The sequence below is a fragment of the Nanorana parkeri genome, unplaced genomic scaffold (assembly GCF_000935625.1).
Source record: "Nanorana parkeri isolate BGI_ZX_2015 unplaced genomic scaffold, ASM93562v1 scaffold2082, whole genome shotgun sequence".
Lineage (NCBI taxonomy): Eukaryota > Metazoa > Chordata > Amphibia > Anura > Dicroglossidae > Nanorana > Nanorana parkeri.
Window position 1 is genome coordinate 190134 of NW_017308350.1, and position 10536 is coordinate 200669.

General features: G+C 51.3%; 2 protein-coding genes across 2 annotated transcripts in view; one reads left to right on the top strand and one right to left on the bottom strand.

Moving 5' to 3' along the window:
- The window catches only part of GTF2E1 (general transcription factor IIE subunit 1), a 16763-nt gene extending 12210 nt beyond the window's left edge, over nucleotides 1–4553 (bottom strand). Inside the window, exons 1-2 of the mRNA XM_018572600.1 lie at nucleotides 4549–4553; nucleotides 3507–3959 (exon numbers count right to left, since the gene is read on the bottom strand). Coding sequence (XP_018428102.1) covers nucleotides 3507–3954 — 448 coding nt within the window. The 5' untranslated portion in view covers nucleotides 3955–3959; nucleotides 4549–4553. The remainder of the gene's footprint in view (nucleotides 1–3506; nucleotides 3960–4548) is intronic.
- A 390-nt stretch (nucleotides 4554–4943) lies between these two features.
- Nucleotides 4944–10536, top strand: part of RABL3 (RAB, member of RAS oncogene family like 3) — a 16160-nt gene continuing 10567 nt past the window's right edge. Inside the window, exons 1-4 of the mRNA XM_018572601.1 lie at nucleotides 4944–5005; nucleotides 6041–6132; nucleotides 7585–7714; nucleotides 9682–9796. Coding sequence (XP_018428103.1) covers nucleotides 4960–5005; nucleotides 6041–6132; nucleotides 7585–7714; nucleotides 9682–9796 — 383 coding nt within the window. The 5' untranslated portion in view covers nucleotides 4944–4959. The remainder of the gene's footprint in view (nucleotides 5006–6040; nucleotides 6133–7584; nucleotides 7715–9681; nucleotides 9797–10536) is intronic.

Here is a 10536-nt window from a genome sequence, read left to right on the forward strand (position 1 = left end):
AGAAATATATATATATATTTAAATGTCCCAATGCCACTTTTTAAGACCAAGTACAAGTACTGGCCCTCATGTACTTGCCGATACCAATTACCAATACTTTCTCTAAAAAGGACAGGTGACATTTTTTCAAAAACAATACAGAGTATAGCCAATAGTGATTCCGAAGCATTACATGCATTGCTCCCAAATCACTTTGATTGGCTGCGGTCAAGGTGCTGTGTTTAAACACCACCTTTGACTGAGTGATCTTTGCCTCTTTCTCCTCACTAAGGAGAGAGACAGAGATCAGTGTTTTAGTCAGTTTTAGGGTTAGGTAAGATAAATAAACATTTGTTAGTAATTTGCTTGTTTGTAGGTCAGATATGTAAGTAGGTAGTAAGTTAAAAAAAAGTGTGTGCTTAGTAATTTGTTGGCAATTTAGTCTGTAGGTCAGTTAGTTACATAGGTAGATATGTAGTACGTTATGAAAAAAATGTGTTATTAATTTAGTCTGTAGGTCAGGTCGATAGGTAGTGTGTTGCTAAATTATGCACAAGTTTAGTTTGGAGGAGGCATATGCCATCTTAACAGCACTGACGCTGCATTGTTTTTTTATGCAGGTCAGTATACTGACACTTCCAGTGACATGTCATTGCTGCTGCACTTTTTCCACTAAAGGGACAGCAGCCACTGGCTTAATCACGCACATAAAAACACACATGGCCGTAAATCACACACATGTAGTACAAAGTACAATATATCCCCTCAAAGCACGCTCGGTATGGGATAAAGTTTTATCAACTTTGCGGGATCAAAAGTGGCTATACGTTTGCCTTCTGGGTATATGAGGGGAAAGATTGTCAGCTGGACCACCCCGGCTGTCCTCGATGTTAAGAGCCGGCGCTGGAGTAGGAGGCGGCGAGGAAAGGCGAGTCTATGACACACTACATTAGACCCCCCCTGGAGCTCCGCCTACAGCAGTGACACGACGCTCCTCCAGCCTGCCCAGAGGAACCCAGCCACCACGGAAGGTAACAAAAAAACAAAAACAAAACGCAAGCTTCGGCGCTAGGCATCGGGGCATTTTGACAAGTACTTGTCAAAATAGGATGAGGAAAGTCTACATACAAAGTGTTGCAGTTGGTGGTAAGCGAATCAGGCAGTTAACGGCACAGGGTCAGGAGCAAAAAGTCGGGCCAGGGATTGAAGGGTTCCCCCACAGAGTCCCTGAAAAATGTATGAAGGAGTCGTCACCTCCCAACTCAGGAACCTTCGGACCCCTCATCCAGGAGGGAACTCCGGATGAGCCAGGACAGGAGTCATCAAGCCCCGGGAAGTCAACGATTTATACTTAAGCCTTGTAGAATCCCATACTTTGAGCACCGGGGTGAGAAAGAAGGGTAACGTAGAGCTGGACGGCCGTTGCCGGGATGCAAGGGAGATTTGTTAGAGGAGACGGGGACAGTTCCCGCTCCAGGGAAACCCAAAGAGCCGGGTCCCTGGTGTCAAACCATTCTACCCAATGTGATAAATGAGTGGCTCTATAGTAGACCTCCAGGTCCGGGAGTGCCGCCCCACCTCGTTCCCTCCGCATTGTTAGGACTGTATATCGTATCCTTTGTTTGAGACACCTCCGTATGTAGCGTAGGACGGCAGACCGCAGTCTGCTGAAGAGGGCGGGAAGACGGATAGGGAGGGTTTGGAAGAGATAGAGACAGCGAGGGAGTAGGTTCATTTTAAAGAGGGCAATTCAGCCAAACCAAGTTACATAGTTACATAGTATTTGAGGTTGAATAAAGACATTAGTCCATCAAGTCCAACCTATTAGGATCTCATTCTAGGAGTACCTGTACCCCTGTATATTACCTGTACCCCTGTATATTACGTTCATCAAGTGTGATGAAGATTCATCCAAGTGAGGAGTGTACCCTCAACGCAGCGTAGTAAGGGGGCATAATTCAGAGAATAAAGAACTGCGAGGTCTGCCGGGATGCGGACCCCCAAATAAGTCAGGTAGCCGGATTTCAACGTAAAGGGGAAAGAACTTCGCGCAGTCCGCCTCAGCTTGGGTCAAGGAAACATTCAGTAGTTCACACTTCTGCAGGTTCACCCGATTGTTGGACAGGTGTCCAAAAAGTTTCAATTCCTCCATGAAGGAGGGAATGCCCACTACAGGATTTGAGAGGTAGGGAAGCAAGTCGTCCGCATAGAGGCCCAGTTTGTGGACTTGGCCACCTATCTGAAGTCCCCGGACGGAGTCATTGCCTCTAATCGCATTGGCTAAGTGCTCCATCACTAAGATATAGAGCAAGGGGCAAAAGGGGGCATCCCTGCCGGGTGCCGTTATGGATTGGAAACGAGGCCGACAAATTTCCGTTAGCCCGCAAACCCTAGCAAAGGGCCGGTGATACTATGCCATGATCATGTCAACAAACTTGGGGGGGAAGGCCCAAGTGCAATAGGGAGGCCTCCAGGAATGACCAGCTGATGCGGTCAAATGCTTTCTCAGCATCAACCGAGAACAAACAAAAGGGAAGGCCGTGGGAGTGTGAATAATGGATCAAAGTGATCGCGCGTTTGGTGTTATCCTTGGCACTGCGCCTGGGTACAAACACCACCTGATCCTTGTGAATAAGCTTCGGGATCAGATCGGTTAAGCGAATAAAATATAATTTTTTTAACAGTAAGTTAGGAAAATTGTTTTTAACCCAATTTTTTGGTCTTTTTTTCCTTCACATCATAAAAGTAAAAACCCACGTTTACTAAAACCCGCCGAGGCCCAGTTAAGGGAACTTGGGGGAAAACACGTCCCTTTCCGTCTTTGCTGTGGTTGCCCTGGACTATAAGAAAGCTCTGTTTTAAAACATTTCTTAAAAAGGAGAACTATGAGGTTAAGGCTTTTCCCCATAGTTCTCCTCAGGGTTACGGGAGGACACAAACTAGCGTCCTCCCGTCACCCTAGGCTCAGTATATAGGGAGCTACAGCTCGCGGGACTGTACAGAGACGCCGCCGCCGGAGCGGATCCCGACCTGGACGTCGGGATCGGCCCAGCTGCGTGAGTGACAGCTGGCTCTGCCTATCTAGAGGCAGAGCCAGCTGTACCCGCCCCCTCCCCCGTCCGTTCTGCCAGTCAGCGCTGGAGGATCGGAGCGGGGAGAGGGGAATCCAGCCCCTCCCCCTGTCACGGCAGAGAGCAGTGACAGGATCGAGAGGTGAGCGAACGCCGGTATGTGTTCCCTCACCTCCCGATCTACTGAGCCGACCTGTGACAGTCTCATTGTCACAGGTCGGCTAGAACTATGAGGCTGAGTGAAAAGCACCCCACCCCCCTCATAGTTCTCCTTTAACTTCATTCGGGGCTTGTGTGACGGAGTGTCCGTCAGTCAAAGTATCACTGTGCTGAAAAGTGGACAGGAAGGGGGGGGGGGACATATTGGCACTGAGGCGGTCAAAGGGCATTTTAGGTCTTGACTCGAGCTCGTCTCGGCCATATTTCTGGTAACGATCCCCGGACCACCCGGCATACCTGTCATGGAGTCAAAGAGCTGATTGGCCTCCAGGTCGGTGAAGGTGCTGCAGCAGTTGGGACACCTGAAGGACGCCCGGTTGGTGGAGTCCCTCTCGTCGGTCTCGATCCTGCGCCTCATGTGGTCCAGCTTGTACTTCACCACGTTGACCAGCAGGCGGTAGTTGATGAAGTAGTAGTTGTGCCGCGTGGTCTTGCCGTCCAGGGCGGTCTCCACCCGCATCCGGCATTTGATGAACTTGTCCCCCTTTAGGGTGTTGATGACGGAGCGCAGCTGCTTGCGGTCGAACTTCAGGAGCTCCAGCATGTCGTCCTCCTTCACGCAGGGGTTCCGGATCAGGATGTCCAGCGTCAGCGCGTGCTCCAGCCCGTAGAAGCCGCGCACCACGTACTTAGCCAGGCGCTTCAGCACGGCCGGGACTTCCGTCACAACCTCGGGGTCCGTCATGTCTCCTGAAATATGACCTGAGAGAGGGGACAGAATAAGAGAAACATGATTTTTACTGTTGTGTTCATATGGGGAGATTTGCTCTCACTTCCTGTCAGGACAGGAAGTTATGGCATAACTCTCCCACAGGCACATAGACAAAGAAAATGCATTCTCAGTATAGAGAGGAAAAGTTACACTTTCTGATAATGGTTTAGGCTCTTCTACAGCTTCTTGTCAAGGGAACTGCTTCCCCATTTCCTGCCCTGGTGTCACAGGGACAGGAAGTATGGGCAAATACCCCCAAATTGCATCACTCCTATAGGGTTCAATTGCCAGGTATTTTTAACTATCCGTGTCCCCACTGGGGTAATTGAAGCTCTCTTTGTCCTGTGTTACTGTGTGCATGGGATAGTGTGAGCCAAGCTCGTCAGCAGTGCAGGGAGCCTGGAGCAGCAGCTTCTCCAGAAAAGGTAAACATTGCAGGCATTCTCTCTATCTGGCACTGGCAGCTCACCGTCACCTGTTGCTGTAATGATAAGTCAGATGGAAATTATTCTGGGGTCCTTACCAGTAAAGAATACCTCCCAAGGTTCCCCTCAGCCCCGCACTCACCCCTCACAACGCTTTTCTTCCACCGAACACAGTGCTCTACCTGACCGCCCGGCGCACACAAGTGACGTTATTAAACCCGGCGCCATATTGGAAGAGGGCATGCGGCCAGTCTTTGGCACTCTGAGGGCAGGTCTGTTTTGCAGAGACGTCGGTGTGACAACCCTCCCGAGGGGGAAACAGATACCGCCAAAAACAACGGCCGACAACAGTTGGATCTTTCGATAGAACACCACCTAAGCTTCACACGGGTATGCGTGCCACCGCGGAACGCAACATGACGTATTTCCGTTCAGTTCCCCGCCCATCGCTGGAGGTGGGTCTGTACCTGGCCTGTCACAAGCGGACAGACTGCTATTGTCATAGTGACAACAGAGAGATCCGGGGAGCGGGGGCTGGGAGTCCGGGGCTGACATGGCGGCCCTGGATAGGGTGAAGGTGTTGGTGCTGGGGGACTCAGGTGAGGGGGGTACCGGGGGTAATATAAACTCTACAGAGACCAGCATATAATAATGTCCGAGACCAGTATGAAGTCAGTCCTTACAGAAAAGGACAGTGGGGGTTAAACTTGTACAACATTAACTGTCCTCATATCCATATAGAAGAATCATCTGTAAATTCATCAATATATAAATGTAACTTTGTATCTCCATCTGAGGAACACCAGACACTCCATGTTTTTACAGCAGAACCTTCCACAGCTCCTACATTTACTCAGCAACTACCGGGTGTCACTTTGACAGCTGGCAATTGCCAGTGTACGGGTTCCCAATCCCTACCAGGACTAACATGCGATCACTTCTCAGTAATTAAAAGCATCTAATTCATTCTAATCATTCTGCAATCAGTCCCTACAATGACTACACTATGTTACCAAAAGTATTGGGACGCCTTTACACGCACATGAATTTCAATGGCATCCCAGTCTTAGTCCGTAGGGTTCAGTATTAATTTGGCTCCGCCCTTTAATGGCCCCCCAGTCTTAGCCCGTAGGGTTCAGTATTGGGTTGGCTCCGCCCTTTGCAGCTATAACAGCTCCGCCTCTTCTGGGAAGGCGTCCACAAGGTTTAGGAGTGTGTCTATGGGAATGTTGGACCATTTGTGAGGTCAGGTACTGATGTTGGGGGAGGGGCTCGCAGTCTCCGCTCTAATTCATCCCAAAGGTGTTCTATGGGGTTGAGGTCAGGACTCTGTGCGGCCAGTCACGTTCCCCCCCCCAAACTCCCCCATCCGTTTCTTTATGGACCTTGCTTTGTGCACTGGTGCGCAGTCATGTTGGAACAGGAAGGGGCCGTCCCCAAACTCCTCCCACAAAGTTGGAAAACACCTGAGTCACATGATTTGGAGGGGCGCCTTTTGGCAATATAGTGTATACGCATCATCTAGTACATTTGGTCTATCACCAGTCCCTACGGGCACCATAGAAACGTTGACGATATCTCCCCTCCTGTATTCGATATGATATTTGCTCTCACTCGGATCTTTCTGTTCTCAGGGGTCGGGAAATCCTCCCTCGTCCATCTGTTGTGCCAGAACCAGGTTCTAGGGAACCCATCGTGGACTGTCGGCTGTTCGGCTGATGTGAGGGTGAGTCCCCGACCTGTTAAACAGAACCAGAATAACGAGCTGTACTCACCGGTACGCTAGTTGAGTCCTGCCACGGGTCAGGGGGAAGTGTGGGATAGGTGCGCATGTTCAGTAAACACTAATGTGGCAAAAAAACCATCCTGTAATCAGATCTCCCCTGACGGCTTCTTTGAAGTAATGAGCCGGGCCGGGCCTATGTGAAGGATGGCGCTCCACTCCCGGCGCTGACATTCACAACACAAGCTGACAGTTACTACTCCACTGCCCCATCTCATGCATAGATGGTGGCAGGTCCGCGCTCAGTATTCCTTATTACCTTAGAGAACCTGGCAGAGGAGAGGAGATCAGAGCTGGCACAAGGCTGAACGGCAGATTTGGGCATTTTTCCATCTTGCAGCTTTCGGAGGAGGGAAGGGGGGGGGTTCAGGCTCCTCCTGTCTGCACTGTTACACTGACAGGAGGAGAAAGAGGGTTGAAACGGGAGGACGCTAGTTTGTGTCCTCCCGTTACCCTTAGGAGAGGGCTTGATAGTGTGAGATCATCTTAGGCACCGCTGCCTCCAGGGCTGTAGGTACCATGGGGCGAGTGAGGCGCTCGCCTCAGGCGCAGCTGAGAGGGGGCGCAGCCAGGGCCGGCCTGACCGCGCCCCCTCGCACTTGTTGCCATGGACAAACACAGGGCGCCATTGGCAACAGGGGTGCCAGGCGGCCAACACAGCCGCGGCTCGGCAGGGAGAAGAGGATCGGCACAGGCTCCAGCTTCTTCTCGGATCCCCGCTGCCCTCCCCCACCTGTATGGGCAGAGGACTCTGGGAAGGGAAAGGTCAGGGGTCACCGATGATATTACCCCGATGCCCCCCCAACAGTGAAAAAAATACATACACTCACGCACACATATGCACACACATTACTACACATGTGCAAAGACTAAAAATGTGTTTCGGGCAAAATGAACGGATACTAAAAAATGTTTTCTTTAGTTTCGTCAAACGAAACAAATTTTTATGCTATTTTGGATTTGGCCTCCAGCGCATTCTGCGCATGCGCGCCGCCATCCTGGAGGCGGGTGGGGCGCATGAGGTCACATACCGCACACGTCTGTTGGGGGGCACACTTTGCTGTTCTTGTCTCGGCCGCAAAAGGAGCGAGCTACGGCTCTGGCTGCTAGTGAGATTCGGTGATGTCACTACTGCGCTGCTCACTGCTTTCCTTGCTGGAGGTTCTGACACGAGGAAGGAAATACGCTGCCGCTAGACGCCCCAAGATGGCCGCCTCCACACATGGACACTGTGCCTGAGGCATGGTAATTCCATAATGGGGTGATTGATCAACACTGCATGGAGACCACGGGCCATACTGGTGATTAGTCCTTTGGCCTCGGCTTCTGGGCACAGCCTCCAGAGGTCACTTCCTCTTTAAGGTTGATTCTTTTTCTATCCCAATTGTCTTTCAGCTTCACGAATACAAGGAGGGGACGCCAGAGGAGAAGACATTTTTTATCGAGCTCTGGGACGTCGGGGCATCGGTCGGCAGCGCCAGCAGTGTAAAAAAAGCCAGAGCCGCCTTTTACAACGGCTTTAACGGTGAGAATTCTCTAACACCCCACAGAGTCGGGATTTGTCATATATAAATCTGACCTCCATCCTTCCCTTCAGTCTTCTATGTGACCTCTGTCCTCCCCTTCAGTCTTCTATGTGACCTCCGTCCTCCCCTTCAGTCTTCTATGTGACCTCTGTCCTCCCCTTCAGTCTTCTATGTGACCTCCGGCCTTCCCTTCAGTCTTCTATCTGACCTCCATCCTTCCCTTCAGTCTTCTATCTGACCTCCGTCCTTCCCTTCAGTCTTCTATGTGACCTCCGTCCTTCCCTTCACTCTTCTATCTGACCTCCGTCCTTCCCTTCAGTCTTCTATCTGACCTCCGTCCTTCCCTTCAGTCTTCTATCTGACCTCCGTCCTTCCCTTCAGTCTTCTATCTGACCTCCGTCCTTCCCTTCAGTCTTCTATCTGACCTCCGTCCTTCCCTTCAGTCTTCTATCTGACCTCCGTCCTTCCCTTCAGTCTTCTATCTGACCTCCGTCCTTCCCTTCAGTCTTCTATCTGACCTCCGTCCTTCCCTTCAGTCTTCTATCTGACCTCCGTCCTTCCCTTCAGTCTTCTATCTGACCTCCGTCCTTCCCTTCAGTCTTCTATCTGACCTCCGTCCTTCCCTTCAGTCTTCTATCTGACCTCCGTCCTTCCCTTCAGTCTTCTATCTGACCTCCGTCCTTCCCTTCAGTCTTCTATCTGACCTCCGTCCTTCCCTTCAGTCTTCTATCTGACCTCCGTCCTTCCCTTCAGTCTTCTATCTGACCTCCGTCCTTCCCTTCAGTCTTCTATCTGACCTCCGTCCTTCCCTTCAGTCTTCTATCTGACCTCCGTCCTTCCCTTCAGTCTTCTATCTGACCTCCGTCCTTCCCTTCAGTCTTCTATCTGACCTCCGTCCTTCCCTTCAGTCTTCTATCTGACCTCCGTCCTTCCCTTCAGTCTTCTATCTGACCTCCGTCCTTCCCTTCAGTCTTCTATCTGACCTCCGTCCTTCCCTTCAGTCTTCTATCTGACCTCCGTCCTTCCCTTCAGTCTTCTATCTGACCTCCGTCCTTCCCTTCAGTCTTCTATCTGACCTCCGTCCTTCCCTTCAGTCTTCTATCTGACCTCCGTCCTTCCCTTCAGTCTTCTATCTGACCTCCGTCCTTCCCTTCAGTCTTCTATCTGACCTCCGTCCTTCCCTTCAGTCTTCTATCTGACCTCCGTCCTTCCCTTCAGTCTTCTATCTGACCTCCGTCCTTCCCTTCAGTCTTCTATCTGACCTCCGTCCTTCCCTTCAGTCTTCTATCTGACCTCCGTCCTTCCCTTCAGTCTTCTATCTGACCTCCGTCCTTCCCTTCAGTCTTCTATCTGACCTCCGTCCTTCCCTTCAGTCTTCTATCTGACCTCCGTCCTTCCCTTCAGTCTTCTATCTGACCTCTGTCCTTCCCTTCAGTCTTCTATCTGACCTCCGTCCTTCCCTTCAGTCTTCTATCTGACCTCCGTCCTTCCCTTCAGTCTTCTATCTGACCTCCGTCCTTCCCTTCAGTCTTCTATCTGACCTCCGTCCTTCCCTTCAGTCTTCTATCTGACCTCCGTCCTTCCCTTCAGTCTTCTATCTGACCTCCGTCCTTCCCTTCAGTCTTCTATCTGACCTCCGTCCTTCCCTTCAGTCTTCTATCTGACCTCCGTCCTTCCCTTCAGTCTTCTATCTGACCTCCGTCCTTCCCTTCAGTCTTCTATCTGACCTCCGGCCTTCCCTTCAGTCTTCTATCTGACCTCCATCCTTCCCTTCAGTCTTCTATCTGACCTCCATCCTTCCCTTCAGTCTTCTATGTGACCTCCGGCCTTCCCTTCAGTCTTCCATCTGACCTCCGTCCTTCCCTTTAGTCTTCTATCTGACCTCCGTCCTCCCCTTCAGTCTTCTATCTGACCTCCGGAAGGTTAAATATCAGATTAAACTTCAGCTTTATATTTGTGTTTGCAGGAATCCTCCTCGTCCACGACCTCACCAACAAGAAGTCCTCTCAGAATCTGCACCGCTGGCTGCTGGAGTCTCTCACCAAAGATCTACAGCCGACGGGTGTGCTGGTCACCGGGGGGTGAGTATGCCCCGCCCTCCTACCAGACCATTTCCTTTTCCATCCCAACCCTCACATGACACTTCCAAAGCCAAACCAGGACGGCGAGGGGCTGCAGACGGGAGGCCACCCAAAGCTGACGTCTGAGGTTCTGGTAGATGCCGGAGAGTTAAAGCGGACCTCCTTCTTATAACACCAGGCGCCGACTCAGCACACCGACCCCATCTATAGAATACCACTGTTGGGTGTGCCTACCTTGTAAGCTGGCATCAATCATTGAAAGGAGAGGCCTGTGTCCATGAGACAACCATCAATTCTAATCATTACACCCTCTGGCCCCATTCACATGTAGCGACATACCTTTGCAGCGGCCGGGATAGCGCGACTTTCGGGGCGACGGTAGCGCGACCTTCTCCGTCGGGCTCCATAGAAAAAAAGCAAAATCCGCCGAAAAAAGGGTCCTGTAGAAGCGACTTGCGACATGGAGCTAAGACAGCTCCATTGACGATCATTAGCCGGCGACTTCTCGCGATATCGCGCGGCAAAAATGCGCGATATCGCGGCGGAGATCGCGCGATAAGTCGCTACATGTGAACGGGGCCTCTGTGTGTATCACTCGTCTCTCACTGGATCCAGTGCCAGGGTCTGGCCACCTCCGGGTTTTACCCCAAGCAGCGGTGGCACCGCCAATCAGGAAACGGCTCTCCTTAGGAGCTCTGCCGCTAATTGGCACCCCCTAGATTGCGAATTGAATTGTGGAT